The sequence below is a fragment of the Vidua chalybeata genome, chromosome 5, assembly GCF_026979565.1.
Source record: "Vidua chalybeata isolate OUT-0048 chromosome 5, bVidCha1 merged haplotype, whole genome shotgun sequence".
Taxonomy (NCBI): domain Eukaryota; kingdom Metazoa; phylum Chordata; class Aves; order Passeriformes; family Viduidae; genus Vidua; species Vidua chalybeata.
In genome coordinates this window covers 24,700,751-24,728,535 of record NC_071534.1, presented here as the reverse complement: position 1 = coordinate 24,728,535, position 27,785 = coordinate 24,700,751, and the positions used below count along the sequence as shown (strand labels likewise).

The 27,785-nt window shown below is 41.6% G+C and overlaps 2 protein-coding genes across 7 annotated transcripts in view; one reads left to right on the top strand and one right to left on the bottom strand.

The window, feature by feature from the left end:
- The window catches only part of TBXAS1 (thromboxane A synthase 1), a 228,095-nt gene extending 220,818 nt beyond the window's left edge, over nt 1-7,277 (top strand). For all 5 annotated transcript variants that reach the window (XM_053943898.1, XM_053943897.1, XM_053943901.1 and 2 more), the window contains 4 exons: nt 290-378; nt 2,851-2,988; nt 5,017-5,179; nt 5,783-7,277. In XM_053943898.1, coding sequence (XP_053799873.1) covers nt 290-378; nt 2,851-2,988; nt 5,017-5,179; nt 5,783-5,857 — 465 coding nt within the window. In that variant the 3' untranslated portion in view covers nt 5,858-7,277. The remainder of the gene's footprint in view (nt 1-289; nt 379-2,850; nt 2,989-5,016; nt 5,180-5,782) is intronic.
- Nucleotides 7,278-11,913: 4,636 nt separating this feature from the next.
- On the bottom strand, nt 11,914-27,352 carry LOC128788344 (protein mono-ADP-ribosyltransferase PARP12-like). 2 transcript variants are annotated; one of them, XM_053943292.1, is made up of 12 exons: nt 27,021-27,352; nt 26,057-26,198; nt 24,153-24,447; nt 23,102-23,200; nt 21,060-21,183; nt 20,144-20,339; nt 19,537-19,657; nt 18,171-18,267; nt 17,190-17,268; nt 15,856-15,986; nt 15,063-15,214; nt 11,914-14,151 (listed from the first exon to the last, which is right to left on the bottom strand). In XM_053943292.1, the coding sequence occupies exons 1-12, from the start codon at nt 27,335-27,337 to the stop codon at nt 13,883-13,885; spliced, it is 2,022 nt and encodes a 673-aa protein (XP_053799267.1). In that variant the 5' UTR covers nt 27,338-27,352; the 3' UTR covers nt 11,914-13,882. The 2 variants fall into 2 exon arrangements, with proteins under 2 accessions (XP_053799267.1, XP_053799268.1); XM_053943293.1 differs by having other exon boundaries at nt 14,059-14,641.
- Nucleotides 27,353-27,785: the final 433 nt, after the last annotated feature.

Genomic DNA, 27,785 nt, shown 5'->3' with positions numbered 1-27,785 from the left:
TTCTCTGTAATGACCTGCTTTTAATACTTCCTAGCAAGTTGATTTATTATTATACCTTCAGCTGGGCCATGCACCAAAGCGTTTTGATGATGAAAGGAATGTTGCACACACATTTAATTACTGCCCACATTTTTGTATAATTTTATCATTTACTGTTTTAGATGAGACATCAAGTTCTTCTACAGGAAAGATGCCCAGTAAAAAATAGATGATTTAAAAGCTAATCTGAGATGAGCTTGGCACTTACATGTGAGAAAATGTAATTGTTCCTTTTGTCCTGCCCTTTCAGATGGTCCCTGATTACCAAAATGTACAAGAACTCCCTTATCTGGACATGGTGATTGCAGAGACGTTGCGCATGTACCCACCTGCATTCAGGTATCTTTTTTTTCCCTTCTGATTACTCAGGATAGCTCCCTGCCTCTATAAAATGGAAATCTGTTGTAGGGAGACCAATGGTCTCTCAGTCTCTGTGCCAACATCAGTACTGGTTTGTGCATTTGAAAGATATAATGTGGCCTGTTGAAGGAAAGCTGGATAATTCTGGTATTTCTAAAGCACATTTTTACAGTGAATTGTCCAAGCTTGCTTCCTCACCATTCTTCACATCCCCCACGGTTAGAGGATGGAGCCATTTTGGAGCAGGTCTGGCCTTAGAAAGCTAGAGGCTGCTGCTTCCATGTGCCTCAGGCTTTGGGGATATGCATCAAAACCCATCCCTATCAGGGCCCTGTTGGTTATTACAGCCCTGATCTGCGGAAGGGTTGCACAGTCTAAAAGCTGTATTTTACACGTGTGTTTAACTTTGGCCCATTTACACTTAGCACTGCCTTGTACTAATGGAGCTAAACTAATGGTAACATCCATTAACTTTTGAAAGTTTTGTCCTAAATCACACACGACTTATTCTATTGTATTAATGAACTGAAAAAAAGGGAGAAAGAAATTAGAAAACTGTTTGATTGTTAAAGCTCCAAGTTATCACCAGCATAAATACAAATATGAAGAAATACACTTTTTCAAAGTGATCAGCCAGTTGCAATGTTTCTCATGAAGCTCAGGGAAAAATCCAGATGACTGGAAAGAAGCCAAAGCTGAGCTTGCTGTGAGAGCTTTTGAAAAATTTAACCCATGACTGCAAGCACCTTAAAACAAAACAAAAAAAAAAGCTTAAAATCATATTCTCTTCTATATGTTCACCAAAATTGGAAGTCAAGATTCTTTTCATGGGCATCTGCAGGATTGTTCAGAGAGTAAATATCAGAGATCTACTCCTGGATGAGATGATGGGGCTTTACTGTGTTATACTTGGGGTACAAGTGGAAACTGTTTTGCTGGTTAAAGCAACAGGGGTCTTTGAGTTTGGGCTGTATCCCTGGGAAACAATCCATGTTTGTCAGATGGGAGACAGAACAAGAATGGAACAAAGTTCTTCTGAAGTTTTGCTTGGTGTTGTCAGCACTGTTTATTGATCTGGCTTTTACTCTGATGGATGTGAAATGGATAGGACAGCCCAAGCCACTGAAAAATGTTAATTGCCTATGACAAGGATAATGCTGAGTTAAGTGAAAAATCAGTAGCAGCCAAGTTTGTTATAAAATGAGTTGGTTTCATTTTTTTAATGGACTTACCATCCAGAGAACCTTCTCCCCCAGTAGTCATGTTTCCATTATCACCAAATTAATGTAAGAATGAGAATGATAACTTGTCAATGGTATTTGGGGGTTTTTTTGTTAGTTAGTTAGTTAGTTAGTTTGTTTGTTTGTTTTGTTTTGTTTTGGGTTTTTTTGCATGCCAGTATTTTATTCCAGGTTTGGAGCCTCTGTTATTTATTTGTCTATGAGAAAGGGAGATGGGTGACAGCAAGGAAGGAATGTGTTTCTGTAATGGTACCAGACTGACAGCCCTGAAGCTGAAATCTTTGTTCAACTTTTTAAGCAGAGTGTGGGAAGCAGCAAAGGAAGCTCCTGCACATTGCCTCTCCCCTGTATTTGCAGGCGGTGGCAGGGAATAGTTCCCAGCCTGAGACAGCAGGGCACCCACCTGGGTCTGGGCTGATTTGGGATCCGTAGTGACCACCCAAGCACCAAAAGATCTGGATCAGAACCTACCACCACACATGCACACCCACACACAATCTTTGGTAAGAATCAAGCTGGGCTTTGGCAGGCAGCTTTTCTCAGTCTTGTCATGATGAGGTTCCTAAGGACACCTCTGTCACCTATCACCACAGGGTGGGAGAAAACAACAGTTTTGTTGTTAACATCATGCCTACCTTTGATAAATATATGTGAAATGTGATTTTCCAAGGCTTGTGAATTGGTTGTATTTCCAGAGTAGCAGCAGCAGAACACTCAGCCCTAATATTAAAACTATCCCTTGCTAAGATTCAGGTGCTGCACCAACAGGGGGGAGCTTCTCAAATAAACAAACTCAAAGCTATATTTACTATCCTTTTTTTTTTTATGGAGGCAAACCAGCACACTCTTTCTACCTTTCATTAGAGATGACTGACACATTTCATCAGCAATTTTCATTAAAAATTAGTCTAAACCCAACATCAACAATAAAATTGCATTTTAGGAGTTAATGCTTTGGAAAACAGTACACAACCAGAAACGCTTTCCTGTGAAAAGGGCAAAAGTCAAACACCTGGGCTGGAGCTATGGACTTCTAAGTGAAGATGATTATAACCTGAGAAGACACTGGCATCAGCAACTGTTGTTGTATTTATCTATGAGAAAGTGTTACCCCAGAAATTGTTTGGTCAGATGAAGATAGATACTTTTATAGATCTCTCCTGCTGTGTTTTTAACCTTTATTAATCATCTGAGATGCATGATGTTGCAGATTCACTAGGGAAGCAGCTAAAGACTGCGTAGTGCTGGGGCAGCATATTCCAGCTGGAGCTGTCATTGAAACTGCAGTTGGACACCTTCACCATAACCCTGAGTTCTGGCCAGAACCTGAGAAGTTCATTCCTGAGAGGTATGTGGAGTAATGCTTTTCACCTTTAGTTTGAGGTCCTTACTTGGCCTGTGGGCACAGAACTCCAACCTGTCCAGTGCAGGCACCAGATTCTGCTGCTCTTTCACAGCCACAGTCACCCATTATTCATCCAAAGCAGCATTTCCACCAAGAGGAGCACAGTTTTATTTAGACCATAAAAACATGTTATTTCTACTAAATCAGACAAGTGATGATAGTGGTGTATCCCACAGAAGGTGCAAGGTTTGGTCAAGGCTGAACTGGGGCAGAGGTTTTCTGGTAGTCACTGAAGTTTAAAATGCAGGATTTTAAGTTTCTACATCAAAAATACAAGAAATTTCAGCATGGAAATATTTAGGATACTTTTATATAACACAGACCTGTTTCCAAATCAGATCCTATGAATAAAGTTGCTTCTGGTTGCAGAAATTCTGAAGTGAGACAGTATATTCACTGGCTTGGCTGTATCTGGGAAACTCATCCAGCTCCTCACTGGTTTGGAGCACCCTTTTTATCTGAAACATAACAGTGTGGGTACTCTGTGAGTGAGGAACCTACCCCATCTCCCACTGGGAATTTGCTCTCTGTCTGTAAGTTAGGATCCTTGGTTCTTGCTTGGCAAGACAGTTTCACATGGAGCTTTTATATCTTCAGTGGGTAGGGGGAACCCTGTCAAGCTGTGGTTTTGTACCTGCCCTGTGTTTCAGGTGCTGGGCTGAGCTTACAGGGAGAGTTTCAGCTGATGTGGTGCTGTGTGGAAGCACAATTTAGTTTTGGGGGCAGCTATATTTTTAAACTGTTTAGTGGGCAGATGCATTTTAAGCTACCGCTACATTCAGAAGTTTACTAAGAAAAGAAGTGCCTGCTCCATAAACAACAGGGTGTGAGGCTGGCAGCCCAGAACCACCTTTGTGGTGTAGGTGGGTTTGCTAAATGCTCCTTCTGGAACAAATCTAGGCATATGCTTCATTAGAATCTTTTGACCACGAAAAAGACCAATGCCTGGGTTAGAGAAGCCCAGAGATTTTACTGGAGAGGAATCTTAGCAGCAACTGGAAGTCTTTGCATTTTTAGCGATGCTTATCTAGAAATGCTTTCTTAATTCTTTATTCACCACTTAACCAGTAGTATGAAAGGGTAAAATGGTTAGTAGGTGCTGCAGTCCCCTTGACTCACACAGTGCTGTTTGGTATGAATCTGAGATTAATTCCCTTTTGAACCTTCCCTGAGAAATGATCCAAAATTACTAGCACTCTGCTCAGCTTGTATAGTTGGTAATGTTAGCAAGAATTAAATAAGAGCATAACAAAAAATAAAATAAAATAAAATAAAATAAAATAAAATAAAATAAAATAAAATAAAATAAAATAAAATAATTCAGCTACAGCTTCCCACCCCCCCACCCCCACCCCAATATTTCATTTTAAAATTGGCAGTAGGAGTAAAACAAGGGAGACTTTAAATTTACCAGGATGATATATGGGGGTGAGCGAGGCAAGAATTATCTGAACCTGTTTGCATGGGATATGCAACTGTACTTAGTACATGAGTTAATGGTCCTTCAATCTCAAATTAGGGGTCTCTGCAGTACTTTTTGGAGTAGTGGGTCAATTTTATTTAGGTTTTCAAAGCATGGGGATGGAATTAGTGGAAATACACATTTTTTTCCCAAAGCTCCAAATAGCCTGTATTACCTCTCATCTCTTTCTACCCTGCATGAGTTCTCTGGACCTTAGCAGTGTAAAGTTCTTGGAAACTGAATCCAAAGAGATGAGAAATTTTCATTAAAGCTAGATTGGAAGTAAAACTCATGTCTCCATGTCCTCTCCTGAAGTCACCAGCTGACAAAGGCTGATGGCATAAGTCAATTACCTTTTTACTTAGGATGTCAAGACATAATCTATCAATAGTCCCCGTGACCTGTCCATTAAGATCAATTGAAATAACCAGCTTTTGAGATTTAAATTAAAGACATGGATTCGAGCAAAAAGCAATTCTTGAACTGCTTTCCATCTCTGCACCTTCTAGGTTTACAGAGGAGGCCAAGAAGGAACAACATCCCTTTGCATACCTGCCCTTTGGGGCAGGACCCCGTGGCTGCCTTGGCATGAAAATGGGTTTGTTGGAGACAAAAATGACTCTGCTGAGGATTTTGCAGAAGTTTCGATTCAAGACCTGCCCAGAGACTGAGGTTTGTACATGCAGAGGCTTAAAGATCACACTTGTTATTTTGAGGGAGTTGACAGTGTGTCTTAGGCAGGACAACTGGTTTGCCTTTGTGACTTCTCTTCATTTGAGAAAACTGCTAGAGACTTCCATAATAAGGAGAGATGAGGCATGGACTGCATGTTTTAAGCAAAATGTGATTTCAGATATATAATTTTTCCAACAAAAGGACTGTTACACAGCCCTGCCTTAGTGGAGAGCAGTATGGCAGGACCACAGGCAAAATGTCACAACTCATGAGAATGTGTGTACATATTTCACAGGATCTCAGCACTTTAGTATATGCCTATTGCTACAGACATTGCACCCAGCTCTAGAGTTTACAGAGTTAATTTCTTTCTGTTCAGATCTACAGCATTCCTGGGTAACCACTGCTTCAGCCTCTGGCTGTAAATTCTATTTAATATTATACCACCACAGCTGACTGTAAAACAAGTACTTTACAGCTTCCACAGTAATCCTGGTATGAACTGGTCCTCCAGCAAAAATGTCTGTCTGTATGTGGGGGTGTCATACACACATAAACAAACACATACAGCTGCACATAAGATGCTCTTTTCTCTTTCAGATTCCTTTGCAGCTCAAATCAAAAGCCACACTTGGACCAAAAAATGGAGTCTACATCACGCTGGAATCTCGCTAAAAGGGAATGTACATCCTGAAGCTTTCTGGAATGAGACCCTTTGTTAGTGAGTCACTGGTATAATTATTTTTCAAAACTCCAAGGACAGGTAGGAGCCTAAGTCCCACTGATGGTCAGTAGGTGCTTCCTCACTGCCATCCTGTGGGGCAGCCTCCAGTCACTTTTTAAAATGGGCTCCACAGTCTTTTTTGGACGTTTTCAAATTGCTGTGAATAGTATCTATAAAGAAGCATCCCACTTTCATTTGCTTTTCTTCATCACACTTCTTTTCACTTATCTGTGAGAATGCTTTCCTCATGCTCAATTTCCACAATTTACAGTAGATTTTAATTTCAATTCATTGTATGACACATCCTTCCCATGCACTTGTTAGTCCCTAGAGAAAGCCCCAAAGGCACCACAGTTACAGCAGAAGGTCTGGGATGCAGTGCATTGGATTTTTCATGAACTCCACTAAAAATCAAAGCTGAGGCCCCTGTACAATGTTTAATCTCTACCTGTGTCTGTAAAGCCAGAGAAGTTGCACCTCCTCCATGCTTTGAAGTGATTTTAAATACACTTGGATTAACAATTTGCACTTGGCGCATTCCATTGACATGACAGAAGAAGAATGAACCGGTAAAGTTCCAGCAGCTAAGACCAAAGAAATGAGGTGACAGCCATTTTTCTGGCTGCTGAACTGCTGTTAGAAAGGCAGAGACAAAGAAGATATTAATTTAAAGCAAGCAGGACGACTGGAGGAAATTTAAAGGTAATCAGAAGGTGTTGGTACTACATCTGCTTCATGGGGAGACCTTTCCTTTCCAAGCATTGCAATTGGCACCATCCCTGTCTAGCTCCTTGAATCAAGGAAATTAAGAGCATGCATGCACTAGAGTTGGTGGCAAAGGAGTGGGATCCAGGATCATCAGACCCAGCAGCTCTCTTGACTCCTGTGACACTGGAGCAGGTCATGTCCCGAGTGCCTCACCCCCTCAGGAAGGAACTTGTCTCACTGCCAGCTGCAGCAGCCCCATGGACCTGTTTGAGCTGTGTGACTGTGCACGTGCATCTTCCCAGCCAAAACAGCCGTAGCTTCCACTCCTCATGTTCCCTCTGTCCTACTCCTCTGCAAAGCCTTCACCTGCCACACAGCTAGTGTTGCACAAGAAGGTGGAAGGGGGCACAGCTGGGCCAGCTGACTCCCACTGAACACAGGGACATTCCATACCTCATGGCACCATGCTCAGCACATAAAACTAGGGGAAAAAGAAGGAAGGGGGACGACATTCAAAGTGATGGCGTTTGCCATCACTGTTATGCCTGCTGAAGCTCTGCTTCCTGGGGTGGTGGAACACTTGCCTGCACGTAGGAAATTATGAATGAATTCCTTGTTTGGTGTGTGGCTTTTGCTTTACCTATTAAACTGTCTTTATCTCAATCCATGAGTTTTCTCATTCTTAAAATTCTCTCCCTCATCCCACTATTGGGGTGTGAATGAGCAGCTCAGAGGGGCTGAGCTGCTGGCTGGGGTTAAATCACAACAGAACTGTGAGAAGAGATTGGTGCAGTCCCACAACCCTTTTTAAAAATTCATTTGTACTTATATTTTTTCTTTTAAATTTTTGTATATAACAAAAATTCTTGCAGCACCATAAAAATAAGGAGGCACTTTTGGTTCTTTGCAAGTCTTGACCTTCTGCCTGCTTGACACAGTCGGCTTGAGGGTTCCTTAGGGTACAGCATCTCTTTTGGTGATGTGCACAGAGAAGTATTGCAGCAGCAGGAGGAAGAGACTGACTGCTCAGCTTCACTGCAAGGATGGAGCCATCTGCTCGCTGATGCCTGGCTAGGTCCTTGAGTTTCTCTCCAGCAAGCATCTTTTGCTGCCTTCCTCCCACATGCTGCCTGAACACTGATCAAATTACTGGATCTTGTTCCTCAAAGACTGTCTCTTCCTCTTTCATGTAATTTTTTTTTTTAAACAGATCTTTATAGGCAACAGTGGTGAAGTACTGACTGGGGGAGTTTTGGAATTGTTCCTTTTTCCTTGGAGCATTTCTAGAATGCTAAACAGAAGTGCCCTGTTACAGACACACTGATTATATGAATTGCTGATGGAGTGATTGTTATTTATTTGAAAAGCAGCATGCTGTATTTACTTTAGTTTCTACACGTTATGCATAATTTTTCTCCTCCTAGAAATAGTGTGCTGGAGGCTGATTTACTGTGTAGCTACATATACCGTTGACAAAAAGCTGGATGGGCCTTACCTAAAAACTTCCCACCTACCAGAATGAGCAGGAAATTTATTACATCTGAAGTCATCTGTCAAAGACTTGTTTGTATTCCTTACATGAATCAGAAAGTTGTCATGTGCTTCATTTTTGATAAAATAAGCCAAGCCTAAATCAAGCTTTTCCCTTTCTTACCCATGCTTTTGTATAAATTCTTCTTCCCAGTCTCTGCCTCTGCAACTTAGGTGGTGTGGGTGGAGCACTTAGCAGTGAAGATTGAGGCAGAAGGCATGAAGTACCTCAGCCTTCTTCGTGTTCTGGGTAACCAGAGCTCCTGTTTCCTTCTAGAGAGGGGCCACATTTTCCCTTGTCTTCCTTTTATTACCCATATACCAGTAGAAACTTTTTTTAGTGCCTTTGACATCCCTGACCAGATTTATTTCTATTAGGGCTTGTTTAGCTTTCCTAACCTGATCCCTAACTGCTTAGACAATTTCTCTGTATTCCTCCCAGGTTACCTGGCCTTGCTCCCACCTTCTGTAGACTTCATTTTTGTTTGCTCCTTATTTATCCATTAAGGTCTCCTGGTATTTTTGCCTCACTTCCTCTTCATTGGGATGCATGACTCCTGATCTTGGAGGAAGTGATCTTTGAATTTTAACAAGCTTTCTTGGGTTCCTTGTCCTTCCCTTTAATCCTGACCTGTAAGGTCTCAGTCAGGTCCTCATCCATCCCCAGGTGGAGCTCCATGCACTACATCTGGTCATTGACAGAGGATGACACCCCCCTTCTCATCTCCTCTGTCCTTTCTCAAAAGCCTGTATATTTCCTGTATATTTCCATTCCAGCACTCCAGTCACAGGAGCCATCCCACCATGTCTGTGTGAGGCCAGTGAGATCACAGACCTGCCAGAGTGCACATCTCTAACCTCATTTTTTATTTTGTATGCTGCATATACTTGCAGAGAGGCATTCAAGTAAGGCTGGAGTAGCTGGAATTCCTTTGTGCTGCTCTTCAGGTACTCTCCTACTGAACTATGAACCCTCTTCAGGCTCTGCTTCTGGCCAGCATCTCTTGCTGGCACTGGCATCAAACTGGTATGACTGGGATGCACTGGGGTGCCTCTCCACCAACATAACTTCAAATATTGATGCCACTGGAAAGAAAAACAGTCCTGAAAGTGGCTGCTGGTGTGCATCACATTTTACAGGCTTGGAAAATGAATCAAGAGTCTTTCTCAGCTGCATCCACGTTGAACATGTACAGTATGTGTTCAAGTAAACTCACTTGAGTCTGTGCTAAGAGTCTTTCAACCACTCTGCAGGCTTCTGGTTAGGAAGTGTTGTGTGTTTTCACCTGTCAGTTTGTAGCACTATGGAACAGAGAAATTATTTTTTGCATTTGAAGTCAGCTTTCTGGAAGTGCATCAACACTTGTTCTACATGCAGGCTGAGACAGGCAGATAGAGGAAAGATAGAGACAGATAGGAAAAAGGCTGCCTGCTTTCCAGTAACCCAGGAAGAGCCCCAAGCCATTTGCTCCTTCTCATTAAGGGTTGGTGATATAGTCACCAGATACTGCAGACATTGTACCAGGACACTCAGTGGCGCTGGACCTCACCCTGGCTGTGTGAGCTCAGCAACACACCTACAGAGTGAGCTGTGGCAGGATCAGTGAGCTTCTGGAAGCACACATTTCCAGGAAAACAAGGCACTAGATTGCCAGCAGCTGTCCAAAACAGAAACTGGTAATATCACTGTAATCAGGGTGTGTTTGTGCACCTATATAACATGGTCCCAAACCAATCTTGAGCAGAGCTGATTTTAGAACTAATTAAAAAAAAACAAAAAGCAAACAAAAAAAAAATCAAAAAAACCCCAAACCCCCCCCCCAAAAAAAAAAAAAAAAAAAACACAAAAAGAAAGCTACCAAAAACCCCTCCAGAAGAAAAGCAAAACAGTAACAACAAAAACCCCATCCCCAGCACTATGTTTATAACTGCAATAGGAAAACATAGCTTTATATCTTAAGTAATGGTACTATTTAGCATTCTGGTACAACATGCTTCAGTCAACAGCAGTTGGGTCTAGGGAGGAACAAGGAAACTGGTTTAAAATTCCTTTCCTCTGAAACATCAAGTGTGTTGTCTTGCATTGCTGAGCTGTGAGTTTGTTTAAAATCGGGCACGTCTGTGTTACAAAAGGGTTTTAGTCATTCTCTGACAGCTGATACGAAGCAAAGGCTGCTTGGTAAAGGAAAGCTTCTATTAAATATGTCTTCTGGCCTTTGTAATGATGACAGAAAGCTGTCAGTGTAAAATGGTATTTTTAATGAAGCTGCTGATAGAAAAAGTTTTACAGTTTTGTGCTTTAAAAATAGTATTCCTAGAAAAACAGAGTTGGGTGGCAGAAATTATTATGCTTCATGGATTGTAAATTGGGACTTTCTATTTTTACCTGGCATTAAACTGCAGAATTTCCTCTCTGTGTGAGATACTCCAGGCAATGATCACCTTCTCATTTCCCTTTGTTAAACATCCTGGACATAGCTTCATCTGATACCAGACTCTTCCACGTGTTTATGGCAGAAAGCAGGGTAAAAGAATTTAAAGCTGATTTATAAACTGTCTGTCACTGCTTGGTCTATACTGGCCCCACTCACTTTCTTCTGACCTTGAAAACTCTCATGTTTCTAAGATGTTTTTCTCCCTGCACTGCAGGGGGCTGTGGCTACTTTCAAGAAGGGAGCATTCCCTCAGTTACTAGGATTTCTGCATGCAGAGATGAATTTGTGATGGACCTGAAGCAGGAAGTGCAATGGAGCTATGGAGGCCATGAAGTCTATCCCTTGTACAAACAGGGAAGCACCAAGTTATGCTGCCCATGTAACAACCATCCCACCTGGATCTTCTGCTGGATGTACTCCAAGTTAAGCAGCATTTTTGCAATTCCCACTTGCCCTTTGGCCCTAAGGCAGCCCTGAGCACTGGTTCCTAGAAGCAAAGCTCATTCTCCAAGGCCAGCAGCACTGAGCACACCACAGTACCTGGTATCTGCCATCCACCCAAGTTCCTCTCACCCACCAGCCCCTACTTGGCCAGGCTGCAGGTATCCAAACCAGATACTGCCACTCCCTTGCTGCCAGCACTTAGACAGGATTTTGGCACCCACATCTCATAAAATCCAGTCAGAATATCAAGACAAACCTGGCTCCAGGTAACCCTCACCAAAGGGTGCAGTGAATTGCCTTTGGCTGGCTGCCAGCCCCCTCCCCAGCACAGCAGGTGGAGGATCTGGGTTCATAAACCCCCATGTTCTACACCCCACTGCTGGCACAGCAAAGCTGTTTGGCTTCTGCTGGCTGTGCCGTCTGCCTTACCAGGATGGACCTGTTCCCGAAAAAGGAAACACCCTTCACAGCTTATCTTTCTTCTCACATGGCGTGGGTGTGAGTGACAGATTATTGCACTCTTCCTGCTCAGTTGCTTGTCTTAAGTAGCCAAAAGAGATACTCCTCACTCAGAAAAGAGGTTCATATTACTTTTTGCCTAAAGTTTGGATTTAATGTAAACATCTCTTTAATCTGTTCATTTCCAAATGCAACCCAAACAGCTGTAGAGGGAGTCCTAGTGCTTAACAACAGCCTCTAAACTCACAAGTGTATTGAAACATTGTGATTTCAGTATTGAAAGAGAGGAAACCACCAGAAGGAATTTACTGGTTTGAGTACCTGTTTATTTACCGTACACAAGAATGTTACCCCTGTGCACTTTCAAAAAGTGGAAAAAACATAGCAATTTTTCTCTTTCTGTGATAATGGAGAAATAACAGATGACCAAATACAACAACCAGGCATTTTATTCGCTGTTTTACTTACACTCATACACACACAAGAATCAAGTTAGAGGTTTTAAAAATACAATAAAAAAAGTCAATAAAAATATTTCAACTTTTTGCCTGAAAAAGAATGCTTGTTTCAATTTTCTGGCAGAAGATTAACGTGACTTTAGCTATCTTAATTCTTACCTGAAATTCTGCTTATGTTCAGAGGAAGAAATTCATACAACCAGTATTCTCATTTGCCATTAACATGTAGATGAACATGATTTTTGTTTTGGCAGAAAAACCTTATTCTGCACAGATAGGAAATCTTTCCTCTATAACTGTTATCCTCCTCAAAGAATGTACTATTTGCTGACAAGCTCATTTGCTGACATGAGATTTATCATTTATGTTCTATTACAAATCTTTCAAAAGAAATAATACACTCGATTTGCCTTTCCCTATTCTGTGTTTCACTGGGATTAAACACAAATAGGAGTTCTTTTCCTTTAGGTATCATGTTGCTATATTTGCAGTTTACAAAAAAAGGGGTCTACACAGCCTTAATCCAGCTATCATGGCCAAGCTCCTGGCTCACAATGCTGAAGTAATAAAGAGTTACCCAGTGAACACCTGTCAATCATCATCCAGAAAAGTTAAAAAGAAGTATGGAATGCAGGTGAAGATGAGTTTTTTTAGGTCATATAGAAAGTATTTCTTAAGGCTTCTTCAGCACATTGTAGCTAATTAATAGCTACTTTAGCACATTAATCCTATGATAAAGTATCTATCTATGCATCAGAAACTTTAATCTTAAAAAAATACTTGATAGGTCAAGTTTTTTGATTGCACACATATAAGCTGACTGCTCAACACTATCTTCTGATAAGAATAATTAAATATGCAACCCAATCTTCAGATTTTAAAGGTTTCAGCTCTGAAAATGACTTCCCAGGTAAGCATGTTTTTTCTTGAAAGAAGTCCAACAATAGCTTTATTACACAGGAAATTTGTGAATGTCCTGCATCCAAAGAGGCAGAACACCTAATGAGAGACAGTCACTCACCATCCTTCCCAACAGCTGTAAGGGAACCATAAAGTTCATCCACAGAAAGAAGGTAATGATAATCAAGCAGGACAAGCAGTATATATCCCTCCCAAGTATGGTATGAAATAACAGTGTGAGTTGCCTCCTCTGCTTCCTCCACAGCACCTGCCAGCACTCTTGTGTTTGTAGGCACAGTGAAAGTCATGAAAAACTTGTGTCCTCAGACATAAAATACAGTGTTTATTTGATAGAGTAAATCAACTGAGTCACGCAGCACCAAGCAACCCCTGTTATGCTTGTATCTTTGGCAATTGTTTTAAATGAGAAACTCAACAAGTGAAAATAAGTCTGTTCTTTTTCAACAAGCAAGTTTAATTTTTGAGGTTTTGTTGGTGCAGACAAAAAAGAAGAGTGCTACTAAGAATTTATGCAATGAGTTGAGCACAGATTGTACAATCACATTTGCAAACACCTGAATGTCTACTGTTACAGGAGACAGATTACTAAAAAAATGTGTTTTATCCAGTTTTGAGTTAAAAGATAAACAGGCAGAGGGATAGCACCTCTGACCAGTGAGCACATATAAAAATCTATCCTGAAACAATAATTAAAAATTGTTTAAACTTGGCAGTCGTGGCCAATCCTCATGCTACAACCATCAGCAATTTCTTCTAATAAATTCATGAAAGGCTCCCATAATGTAGGGTATATGTGAAAGCTGCTACAAATAGGATACAGAAACAAGATTTTAGGAATTCTAAAACATCCTCTATGTCTTTTTATGCCTTGTTTTCTATTACACAGAAAAGACAAAGAAAAAATGTTTCTGAACACTCACCTATCTGACCACACAGCTTCTTCAATATCAATTTTTCTCTCTTAAGCCAAAACCAAAAAACTGTTTAAACCAGTTAGACATAAGAATGACAGGTTTTGCTGCTATAGAAGTCTTGCTGATGCCTGGTATTCTATGAGATACTCTGGATAAATCTGCTGCTTCTCAAAGATGACAAAGATAGAAGGGTTTGAAGAGTTATTCACACAACTGTCATAGAATCTTTGGCTGTCCTTCATGGGAGGCCGAACATAATGAGAACTACCAAGAGTGAACTCCCCCACCAGCACTCGTGCCAGAAACATGGTCTTGGTGTTTGAATCTGCCCCACAGTAGTTGTCAGAATAAGATGCATCTCTTGCAAAATAGCTTCCTGCAGAAGAGACACCAAGACAGAGTTTATAAGACACTAAAACAGCAGGAACAAAGTGATACTGTGTGAAAATGAATTAATAAACAAATCCATTAAGCAATTAATGAATAGCCTTTCCAAAGCCTTCACTCGTCCTCTATGTCCCTCTTAGTGGAAATTACCACTATGCAATTTTTAGTTTTCACAGCACACATATTAAAATGTTTAAATGTTTAAACCAATGTTTAAAACATTATCATAATCTTCTAAAGGATTTCCTCCTGACCGTAGATGTCCACCTCCCCCATTATCACCACATTTCCTCTCCTGGCAGAGGCTACTAATACTCATCAGCACAGTTGGACTTGATGATCCTCGTGGGTCCCTTCCATGCTCAAAATACACTGTGATTCTCTAACATTTCTGAGAGTTACAAAGTATTCAAGCAGAAAGGTGTGTAGTCAGCCAGTCAGCCTGTCTCAGCTATTCCATTTGATGTGCTGGTAATTTCCTGTACATAGGACAATATAGAAGGATATAATCTGCTAACAAGGCAAAAAAAAAAAAAAAAAACTGTAACCAAAATGGCATTTAGATTCTTGGGAAAAAAAAAAAAAAAAGCCAGGCTGCTTTTCTATAGGAGTTGGGAGAAACCAGAACAGCAGTAAGCCTGGAGTCTAGCAGAAACCATCCCTACAACTAACCTCTCCTAAGTCTGTCTTTTCTTGCAAGTACTTAGGAGAGCAGAGGTCAAGGCCTTTCAGAGTGCCTTAGCTCCAAAAGACCCTTGTGAAACTCAGCTCTGTTGCCCACATCATGACAGAGAGAAGCCCAGGACTGGCCAAGTATCACCTTGTAAACTTTACCCCTCTGCAGTGAGTACTGAGAATTTTATAGCAAGTCTAGGATTACTGAAAGAGCTGAAAAACAACCTTTGCCATAGACTGTCCCATGAAGGCCGCAGATTCTCCAGTCAAAGTTTTGTTGACAGATGGCATCAATGTCTTTTTTACTGGTCCCATGAAATAAAAATCGCTCATCTGCAGCCTTTCCACCATTGCTCTTCTGCATTAGGTCCTTCTGCCTGAAATGAGAAGCAGAATCTTTGCAGTTTCACAGTGGCTGTCTCCACAGGTTCCAGCCACTCCAAAACAATTTTACACAGAGTATATTCTGAAAATCTTTACAGTAAGGCCTAATTTGGGCATACAAACATGCTTTCACATTATACATAAATGCTTTAACTACAAATGTTTTCCTTCATTTTTCACTGCCTTTGAAGAGAGAGGGAGGAATCGCAGTGGTTATTTTTTCCCTGAACACAGGAGTTTACATTGAGGCCTGCCCTCCATGAGTTTTGCATTTAATTTTGAAGGCTGTTTCAATTTTGACCAGCTGCAAAACACTGTGCTAGATGTGACTCATTACCAGCTTCAAGGTTTCACTGGAAGGAAGCTGTCATGGACACAGGCCTGCCAGAAGTCAGAAGCAAGGATTCCTCCCACACAGCCCTGAATCTGACTGTTCTAAGCTCCTTGTCCTGACTGAGTTTTGGGTTTGTTGATACCTCTTTATCTAAATGTTGATATTAGGTAGGTATTTCAGTGGGAGAGTGGAGTAGAGGCATTTCAGGAATGCGTGTTCTATCTTTAGCACAGCACGTACAGCTAACTGCAGAAACAATAAATATCATACATACATGCCAGAGCAGCGTTTTACACTTACCACTGATACAGTTCCCAGAGGGACGGGTTCTGAACTCTACAAATCTTTTTGATAGCTGCTTTGGGCATTGTGCGCTGGAAGTCCACTTTGACTTTCTTGTATTCTTCAGAAGAACAGTCAAGCTCAATCAGCTGCAAGGAGAAGATTGAAAAGTTACTTTTGCATGCTTTTGTGCAGCTACTCAACCCCTCTTAATATCTGGGTCAAGATATAATTGCATGCATCAAACAGTATCTAAATACATAGCAGAAATTAGCACATAAATAAAAAAGGAATTGAGAATTTATGTTGCAGAAAACCAGAGGATCTTTTTTAGTTTATCCTCCCTACAGCCAGTGAACACAAACTGCACTGCCTGTTGTGTTTCTAAATCAATTGAAAAGGCTTTATTCAAACAATTTTAGGGAAAAGCATGATCACACTACTAAAAGTCAGTTCTTTACATGACAGTTCTGAAAGCAAGCAAAGCTTACTTGCATATTTTCATAGGAACATAAAAATGTCAATGTCAGTCTTATTAGTGACAACTTGTTGAGGATTTGCATTTTGCAAGTTAGTGGTTTCTGAGCATCAGAAACACCTTTTCTCTAGGTACATTTACTAGAGTTGACAGAGGAGCTGGTGGAAGCAGACAGGAAGTCAGAGAAGGTATGCCACACATATATTAATTGGGTGTGTTACAAAGATTAACAAGTTTACTCCACTGGAATGAATAAAATAATAATAAACGTAATAATAAAAGATCCCATCCTGAACAAGCTGCCCTGAGAGATTCTAGAGTCTCTCTGGAGATATTCAAAACCCACCTGCACACAATCCTGTGTGACCTCCTCTGGGTGAGCCTGCTTTAGCAGGGGGGTTGGTTTCTGTGATCTCCAGAGGTTCCCCCTTCCAAGCCCAACCATTCTGTGTGATTCTGTGAACTCCCCTGATTTCAGCACCTCTCCATAGATATACAACAGCCTACAGCTAAGGGAATGGCTACTCTGAAGTTCAGAGACATCATTTACCTCTGATGCTTTCAGCACATGCTGGGACTTCAAAACTGTGTATTTTGGGAACCATTACCAGTCTTATTAACTCAGCAAATTTGCCAAGCCAAGGGATTAACAGTAGCAGTGAAAGTCCTTGCTGCCACAGTTTTACTGCCACCATTTGTTTAAATCTGGGTCTAGTTTCACCTCCAGTGTAGTATCAGGTTTAAATTAACCAATACCTCTGTATTACGCTACACAGAAACAGTCATTTACATAGCCAGATGAAACACTGAACTTGCGATGGAACAAAACTTACATGACAAAATGACAGAAAGCAAAAACGAAAAAGCTCCAAACCTTGAATCCCAGTTCAGGCAGAGCAGATTTGTCCCAGTGAGCTGGAATGTTCTTAAACCCTTCTGTATGTTTAACGCCCCTGTAGATTATAAGACATTACAAACAGACAATTAAAATAAAAACTAAACATGACATTTTATGTACATATTATACTAAACACATTTGTCAAGCTTAGGGAGAATATAGGCAACTGAACATATTCAAAAATATTTCAAAACTGTGATTTCTGTTCAGCAAATGAAAATATTTGTTCCAAGTCATTGTCTCAAGACTTATGTCAGAAAGCAAGATGCCAAACAAGAAAAAAAAGAAATATATACTCTAAACTAAACACATAAGGATTTCTCTTGCAGAGCTGAATGCATATATAAAAGCTCTGCTACACCAGGAGTGGTAAATACAAATGCATCTAGTATCACATCAGTATGACAGAAACATGATAGATACAGCCCTCCCCTGTACTTCCACCCCAATTTTAATTAGCTGCTCTTTTCAGTGTTTAAGCAAGTGTGCTGCAAGGGAATGTGCAAAAACTGGCTGTTACATGCAACTCTATCTCCTTGCAGGCTCTCATATTTTGCTCTACTTGTAACAACTACTGCTTTCCTTTCAGACTGTCTGGCTGCTCTCAAAAGATTTTTTCTGAACTTACACTTAGCTTTGAAAATTACTCATCTCAGAAAAAGCTAGTACACATAAACACACTGCTACATGTTGAATTATTTCCTATGTTTCTGCACTTCCTGTGGCCAAGCCCGAATTTTCTTCACCACAGAGGTTCCTGAGTTGACTGAAAACTGCTGGCCAGGCTGCAACACTGCCCTGGCTAGACATGGTTGCAGGAAAGGTATGTCCCTTTCCCTTTCCCTGTCTTTCACAATTGCCTCAACAGCTACTTCTTCATCCTACTCGCACCCATGGATGATTCAGCATTCATAAAGCACCAAAGCCATCACCTCAGAATGAGTAGTTGTGGTTTACCTGTCTTTTATCTTTTCCACCTCTGCCTGAGAGACAAATTTAGGTCTTCTGCAAATCTTCCTCTCTGTTTTGTAGCGAAGGTTTTTCTGCATCATGGCTGGGAAAAAAAAAAAAAAAACCAAACAAAATACTATGAACAATCAAAGATGTTTTTGATTTGTTTTTGACAAACTACAGCCACATTTGTCACTAAGTTGTTTTGTCAAAAACATCCACAAAAAAGCTCCCTCCTCCTCATTTTGCAACCGAGACACTTCTTTAGTTGTAGATTTCAAACCCTGTAAACAGAACCCAACATCTATCACAGACCATTTATTTTTATTGACCACCAAGAGAAACAAGTCACAGCAATCTGAGGCATTCGTTCTTGGATACTCTGCAGCTACTGTGACATCATACTAACAATTAAGAGTCAGTACCAGCCAGGACAATGAAGCGTCATCTTCAGAGCGAGATACACAGGAAAACAAACGAAGAAACCTCTTGACACCAGCAAGCCTAGAAATTAGGTTCTAAAAGACACCTACACTGCATATATTAGCCTAAGTTACTAAAAAAGCCCAAACCTTAGAGAAGGGGTTGATTCACTGTGCAATTTTCACTTCTAAGCTGGGTAAGTTTTCCCAGCACTGCTTTTGATTGAATCACAAACAACAGATAACATGCCCTTTCTGGTTTTTTGGTTTGGGGTTTTTGTGTTTGGCTTTTTTTCATGCAGAATGAGATAGTAATGAAAAGCTGGAGATAACTACACCAAACTGACATTCCAGGCAGGCTGATTCCTACCACTGTTCTACATAATTTTTGAAAAGGATGCCAGGAAAGGCAACAGCTCAGAGAGGACAGTGGCATCACAAGTGGCTTATAATTCCTGAACTCTTGGGAAACACTTCTTCCTGCTTTGACATTGTCAAGGTATTCTCTCAGCCTTTCCAGACAGGATGAAAAGAAAATATGTGCAAAAATCTTATAATGCTAAGGATTGTCTGGACCCTACACCTTGTCCAAGTGTTTATTTTTCTGCAAATCAGTGATTAAAGTAGAGCAGAAGCTGGCTTGTCAAGTCTTCTAGAAGTTCCTCACCATTTGCGTTGGTGCCAGCATCAGTGTTATACTTGGACTTTCTGGCAGACATTTTGAAACCTAGCACAAGAACTCAAAAATAAAAGCTTTGAAAGAATAGAATGCCACTCTGCTTATGTGAACAGCTCTTATCCTGAGAACTTTGATAGAAACTCTGTCTCTGTAAGCATTGCAATTCAAAGTCCAAATTTCTCTCTTCTATCTCCTGTAATAAGGTAGTTCAGAACCACAAGAGATCTGGGAGGGAGGCACAAAACAGAAAAACAAAGCAAATGCAACCTACACACAAAATTTATTTCATATTCATGTCTTCCAGCTTTGAAGGTCATCTTTGGAGAACTTTCATACAAGTAAGCTTTCTCCAGGTCATCACTGGAGACAGTAGCAGCTGCATGAAGATCATCCTGTCACAGCAAAAACAGAGAGAAAAAAAAGTTTCTCCTGGTCTGTTATAGACAAGCAAGTCTAAAAACCAACAACTCTCCTATGTATGGTGGCTGCAGGATATATCAGCATATGAGAAATCCTTGATTTAGAGTGACACATTCACCGACTAGACCAAGAAAGATGGCAGAGTACTACTGGATCTTTAGAGAAGGAGGCTTTTCTCAGAACCAATGGGAATCTATTATTAGTGTGATCCTATCTGACAGGACTGACTGAATAGTTACCTGTTGATAATATTTGTGACTCACCAGTGATCAGTCCTCTACCTGAACAAATCAAAACCACAGAGAAAAGACCCCATTAGGCCTTTAATGTCCATCTGTACAGTATGAGTGAGAGGAAGAGGGTGACAAAAGAACAGAAGGATGTAAGCACTGTGCACTTTTCAGTAGTTCTGCACTTCTCACACAGAGTTAGGAGTCTCTCCATTTCTGCACACTTACTTGTTTTCCATACTCCTGCCACATGCCATATTCATCTTTCCAATACCAGATCCATTCTGTTGTAAGAATGAAGTGAGGGGGTTTGGTCACAGAGGAAGCTGTAGAAAGACGTCTGACTTTTTGGAACTCACAGCACATGTCACGAAAACAGATACTGAATGGGACAAAGAGCCCTTCAGTAAAAGCACAGTCAAATCTATTAAAAAAAAAAAAGGAGGAAAAAAAATCAGAACTGTTTGTGAAGCTTTACTCATAGATTCAGAAGCCCACTACAAATTCGCAAATTAAGTCAATCTCACCCAAAAGCAGAACACAAAGGTGCACTTTTCACTACAATGTGTACTTTGCACCTTGCACTTTTCACAACTCTATTCTATGTATGTTTGTACGTATTTTGCATTACAGTATTATGTCTCAGATTGGTTCTATGGGCAATAATCATAACTCACTCCTAAATTAGTGAGTTACATAAGATGAACAGAAATAGTGGAAAACAGGCACTGCCTTCTTGCTGATCAGCTATATTCTAAAGAGAACACTGACATAACTTAAGAAGGGCTTCAAAGAGCCTGTAATATAAGAGGAACAGGTAATTTTCCAGCATGGGATGTGGCATACTGGTATGAGCCCTTTCCAATACTCTGTGATATATAACCAGTTCCAAACTCTGAAAGGTATTTCCATATTCTTCACATGCTCTGGTCCCTCTCTCCAGGTATTCTGCATGTTCCATGATATGGACTGTGAGAAAAGGGGAAGGGAGGGGCAAATCTCATGCAAAGTGAGGTCAGTAGAAGAATGTCAAATAAAATTACTTATGTAATGACTACATTAGGATTGCAGCAATTTATAGCCACTAAGGATCTGGTACAATACAGCAAACCCCAAACATTATAAATTTTATAAGAGTTTATACCTGATGTTTTTTGGGTCACAATATGCATCTTCTATTTCTTCCATATTTATGAAGTCCTTCCAGGTATTACCCTCAGAATACTGCCATCTATACGGCAAGTGAAAATGGTTTCTGATACACTTTTCTGCAAAAATTAAAAAAAAAAAAAAAAAAAAAGTAGGAGATGCAGTATTTTGACAGGCTATGAGAGAACTCCAACATTTCAGGGCTGTGTACCCAGCTGGGGAAATCATCAAAAGGATAGCTAGGGAAAGTGTTCACCTATGGCACCATTACAAACAATAGTTCAAAATTTTTTCAGCATAAGCAAGCAACACTTGAATTTTTGGGCTTAGGTAGAAGTTCAGTTTCTGTACGTACTAGCCTCTCTTTGCACATTAAAATTGTACAGATCATTCTCAGTTTCAGAGACAAAAAATGATCACAGGCTCTTACAAGGCTATTATTTAATAAATAGAAAAAAAGTGTATTTATGATTAACCACTAAATCACAAAGTGGCATTACTGAGGAAAAATCCAAAGCACAGCAGTGCTTAATTTTAAGACAGGAGAAGGACTGTCATTGTTTAACTTCAGATGGTAACGAAGTACAACACAGCCATTTACTCCCATTTCTTTCAGTGACATGGGGAGAACGGGAAAAAGGTAAATCTGTGGGCTGAAATCAGAACAGTTTAGTAACTGAAATAATACACAATATAGTAACTGTAAGTATATATATATATAAATATACTCTCATATATCTAAAATGAAGCTAACAAAAAGTGAGAAAGGAATAAAGCCCAAGATATACAAGTGATGCACACTTGGCTTTTTGTGGATGCATGATTGGTCACCACCCACTGACTGATGCCCAGTCCCTTCCCAAGCAGCAATCCGCCCCTCCCAGCCAACTCCCACAGTTTATATGCTGAGCATGATGTTCTAATGGTATGGAATAGCCCTTTGACAAGTTCAGGTCAGCTGTCCTGGCCATGCTCCTTCCCAGCTTCTTGAGCACCTCCTCATTGGCAAAACACAGGCAGCTGAAAAAATCTTGACTTTGGGTGAGCACTACTTAGCAACAACTAAAGCGTAAGTGTGTTACCAATGTTAATCTCATCCTAAATCCAAAACACAGCACTGTACTGGCTTCCAGGAAGAAAATTAACTCTGTCCCAGCTGAAAGCAGGGATGTATCCACCACTTATTCCATACTATTTACACCATGTCTAGGTCCCATACCTTCCAATACAGTTAACAACCATCACCTTTCCCCTCTTTTGATAAATACACAGACATCGTTCCTTTAGTCTCAAAGTCCTTTGCCCTTCAGTAAGTCTCCGAGAGATCCAGGCTCCACAAAGAAAAGCAATGGTAGCAGTGAGCCAGGTATCACAAATGTTACTCAGAGTTCAAAGTGTCAGTGTGCAGTTACTCCTCAACAGGAGTGAAGGTGACATCACCAGTGCACACGTGCATAAACCCGAGGCAAATTTCCAAATTTCCAGAGCAGAAAAAAAGGAAACTTAACTACAGGGAAAGTCAAGGAGAAACTGCACCACACAGTTCATATGAGGAGGTGTTTGGTACACAGGTCAAGAACATCAAGAAAAAAAAGGATGACAAAAAAAATCAGTAAAAACACTGGCAAAGCAGCCTTGTTCCTGGACACCTGGGAACATTTTGAAAGGGAGACAGCTAAGACAGATGGAACAGGAGTACTAGAAGAAACAATGGAGAATGTAGAATTCAGAATATCTTTTATATCTTTCCTATTTGGAAATGTGACTCCTATCATTCAGCAATCCCTTAGGTAAACACAGGTGGAGTAGCCAGTCTTCAGCACAATTTGGTGTGCTGTCAATTTGGTGATTTGTTTGGTGTGCCAGGTCAAACACTTTCCTAAGCAGTCAAGATAGCAGTGTGATTTAACTAAACATAAGCATAAACTCACAGAAAGTTTTCCTTTTCTGTGAAAGATGTCTACCATTTCCTATTTATAACAACAGAAAAACAGTCTGGACTTGACACAGTATGCACTGACACTTGAGACAACCTACCTTTAAAGCCACAACTTCTGTACAGATGATGTAAACATATCTGTTCTGAATCATCCTCCTTTGAAGCTGAGGAATCCCGTCTAGTGCTGGGTTTTCCATCTAGAGGGGGGAATTGTAACTATTAATACACTTCATATCAACAATGCCTCTTAAAAGTGCGCCTATCCCTAGAGAAGAAGCCTAAAGGCAATGTTTGTAACTACCTAACTGCACTCAGCTCCAGAAAGACAAAGAAGCCTTTGATAAACTTGTATACTCAAAGTCCCTCCATGTATCCATCCTTTCTGAACTTGATTTACCTGTAACTGCTGAATTCCTCAGATACAGACTTTAGCTATCACCACAAAACAAGAATAGAATCCAATGCCTTTATGCTTCCAGATGGACTTGAGTTAACTATGCATTGCACACAGCTGATCACACTGGCAGCTATAAAATACAAAGTTTCAAAATCTGATACTTCTGCAAATTAAAGCACATTAAGGAAAGGAAGAAGGAACTGCAGGCAGAATAGCAGAGATGAGCATACACACTTGACTTCTCCATTCTGTTATCCCTTTTTTTTTGCCTGCTAAACTATACTTAACTCACAATTCTAAAAAACTCCAAAAGAAAAGTGCAAACAAAATATTACACGTCTAAGAAATAACTAGGATAGTGCTGTGAATTCTTGTGCTAGACAATCTCTACATTAAAGACACACAATTAAATCATTCATAATCAGACAACCACCACTCCTATTCTTAAACAGGCCTCTGCCTTACCGTATTTTACCTAAAAAACTCCAAAATTATAGAGCTCCCTACTTCCAGTTCCTGTTATGCTTTTCTAACCCCAAGTTTAAGAATTTCATAAACACCAGCACTCTATTTCTCAGGAACCTCTCCTGACTGCACTTGTCAAGACAAAGATCTCTGTCAATGAGATAGGTACAAGGTCCTTCCTAAAACACCAATCAAGATGTAAATTCACTTTTCTTAATGATACCAATGAAAATATTAAATTCACTACCATGACTCTTCTGATGTATTCAAAAGATGATATTATTTACCTTTGCATGGTGAAGATTTGGCATCTTCTATGTCATGCATGTTTCTGTTGCCATTTTTTATGTCATACATGTTTCTATAAGTCGAAGGTAGTTTCTTAATAATGTCTGAGCTCATCCCCTGTCTCTCCAGTTTCTCAAAACATTCTGGATTTAATAAGTCATGTGACCGTTTGCAGCTGCTGCCAAATCTGCACTGACCCCGCAAAAAGTACTGGCAAACATGAAGTTTGGTGCAGGATGTTTTAAAGGAACAAGATCCATGAAGTCCATCACCTTTGTTATAATGCATGCAGACCTTGGGAAGGAGAAGAAAAAATTAATTTAAACATCAAAGTACAATGTGCTCATTTAGACTGTTCGAATCCATGATTTTTAGTTTTTTTATGGCTACAATGTACATATATTTGCTTTTGAAAGAAACATTTCTTTTTTCTTCTTGTTTTCCAGATGACTGCTTGATAGCTTTTCCTTTGCCCTGCTAATATTTAGAAAGATCTTTCAACAGATAACATTCTTACAGACATTCTCCAGATGGGACTTAGTACTAAGTCACACCTCTAGTTTTAGAATAGTTTTGGAATCTTTTTGACCCCAACTTGATGGTAAGATATACTGGATCTGGCTGGGATGGAGTTAACTTTCTTCATAGCAGACCATACCACACTATGTTTTGGGTTTGTGACCAAAACAGCATTGATAACACATCCCTTCAGTCTGTTTGGGTCAGCTGTCGTGGCCATGCTCCTTCCTGGCTCCTTGTGCACCTCCTTACTAGCAGAGCATGGGAAGCTGAAAAGGTCTTGACTGAAGGTAAGCACTCAGTGGGTTGCCAACATGATTTTCATATTAAATCCAAAACACAGCCCTGTTCATGATACCAGTAAGAAAATTAACTCTATCTTAGCTGAAACCAGAACAGATAAACACCACACAGCCTCTCACTCCCTCCAGGGTTGAGGTAAACACAGTTTAATACAGCATAAAAGGAAGAGGAGATAATAATGATGATAAAACAATAGACAAAACAAGTGATGCACAATGCAACTGCTCACCACTCACTGACCAAAGCCCAGCCAGTCCCCGTCAGTGTGCCACCACCCCTGGGCCACCTCCCCCCCCCATTTCACTGTTCAGAATGATGTCATATGGTATGGAATATCCTTTTGTCCAGATTGGGTCAGCTCTCTTGGCTGCATTCCCTCCCAGCTTCTTGTGCACTCCCAGACTATGGGCTAGCTGGGCAGTGTGAAAAGCTGAAAAGTCCTTGACTTAGAGCAAGCACTGCTCAGCAAAACCTAAAACATGAGTGTTATCAACATTGTTTTCATCCTGAATGCAAAACACAGCATTGTACCAGCTACAAGAAAGAAATTTAACTCTATTCCAGCCAAAACTAGGAAATAGCCTAAACTGGCCAAAGGAATATTCCATATCACATAATGTCATTCTTAAAAAAAAAAAATAATAGTGAGGAAGGGGACAGAGGGAAGGTGAAAGAAGGGGGAGATGGGTCCTTCTTACAAGGTAACACTTTGTCAGAGACTTGTTGGGCTCCAAGGTAGTGAAGCAGAGGTGGTCCTTTGCAACACTTCTCCCTGCTGTCCTCCCCTTGCTACACTGTCTTTATCTCCATTCACAGGTTTTGCCACTTTTTTTCTTCTTGTTAATGCCCAACTCCTCTGCTTGTGATGGGGGAGTGAGGAGTGGGTGAGGGACTGTTCAAGAGCTTAGCTGCCAGCTAGGGTCAATCCACCACAGGTGAGAACAGAGGATGCAGATTTATTTTTAGATTTGCATTAAGCTAACTAAATTGACACCTAATATCTCCGTCTCTGTCAAGCCTCTTCCACGGTGTGATGCTCACTGAAACAACAAGGCTAAGAAGCTGTTACAGTAATACTCACCTCTGGTAAGAGGGAAGCGTCATTTTGAAGCAGAAGCTGGCAAAGTTCATCGTGGCTTAAATTCTCAAGTCCATATTGCTTTAGAATACGGAGATTGTGGTCTGAGTGGAAGCTGTGAACAAACCTGCATCCCTTCCTAGAACTCAAGAAACCCAACAGCAAAATGACTGGCATTATTTTGACACCCCATGGGCATTACATTGAACAGCTGGAAAAGCACACCAAATTAACTAGTTTCAGAAAAATCCACACTGCTCTTCTATAAAGCCATTATGTGATTTGCAAAGCAGATTACATAATTACTCTGAGGATAATTGCCACGCTACTTCTGATTCACGGTCATTATAGCCTTAGTGCACTCTGACAATATTGGCATTTTGGACCTGCAGCTCACAACCACAAAACCACCAAAGCTCCAGAGCATCATCCCCTCTCAGCCGATGCGGGACCCCAGGGTCCCGCAGCACAGGGACCTGCGGGGACACTCAGCTTTAGTACACTGCCCAGGGTCCCGCAGCTCAGGGACCTGCGGGGACACTCAGCTTTAGTACACTGCCCAGGGTCCCGCAGCTCAGGGACCTGCGGGGACACTCAGCTTTAGTACACTGCCCAGGGTCCCGCAGCACAGGGACCTGCGGGGACACTCAGCTTTAGTACACTGCCCAGGGTGCCGCAGCTCAGGGATGTGCGGGGACACTCAGCTTTCTCCTGGCACAGCCCTGCCCACAGACAAGGAAGCGCCAGGGTGATGAGCCGGGGAGGAAGTGCTGCGACCCAAAGCTGTGAAACAACCGCCCGTGTCTGCCTCCTTTGCAACAACACACACACAAATAAATAGAAGTGCTCACGGGCAGTGAGCATTTCCGACGCGGAAAGGCCTCTACTGAGAGCTCCTTCCCCTGAAGGGGCACGTCGTGCCGAAGGCCGAGCCCCCCGCGATGGCGGCCGCCCCCCCGCCCCTCACCTGGCCAGCTGGTTGCGGCAGAAGCCCTTCAGGTGGTACTTGCAGATGTGCAGCTGCCCGCACTGCCCCGGGCAGCCCGCGACGTGCTCCGGGCACAGCCGCACGGGGCTGGTGGCCACCACCACGGCCACCTCGGCCTCAGCTGCTGCCGCCGCCCGGCCGGGCCGCCGCACCAGCGTGAAGCGCTGCGCGTCCCGCAGCACGGCCGCCAGCTGCTCGGCCGAGGGCCGGCTCGGCAGCCGCCTCCGGAGCTCGCCCTGCTCCAGGCAGCCGCCGCTGGCGCACAGAACCCGCAGCGCCTGGACCGCCAGCGCCATGGCCGGGAAGCCCCGCCTGGGCAAGCGACGGAAACGGAAACGAAAGTGAAAGAGCCCGAGAAGGGAGCGGGACCGCCTCGGCCCGGAGTGTTCGCTCTGGCCCCGCTGGGGAGCGGCTTGCTGAGGGTGATGCGGCGGCGGGGAGCGAGGCACGGGCAGCGGTACCGGGCACGGCCCTGCTCCTCCCTCCTGTGCCTGACTTTTAGGATGTATTGACCGTTTTCAATCACATGTCACCACAAAAGGATGGCAGCTGGGGAGGTCACACATTTCCTGTAGGAAAAAGTGGACTCGGGGATGAATGGAGCATCAGCCAGGTGAATTAACCTTAAGTTACAGGGAGAAGGCTGGTGTGTGAATTCTTCCGTCAAAAACATCTCAGTTAAGGTTTCTGACCTGTGCCACTTTCCTGACGATACATCGTGGAGGCTGCACTCACACTCCTTTC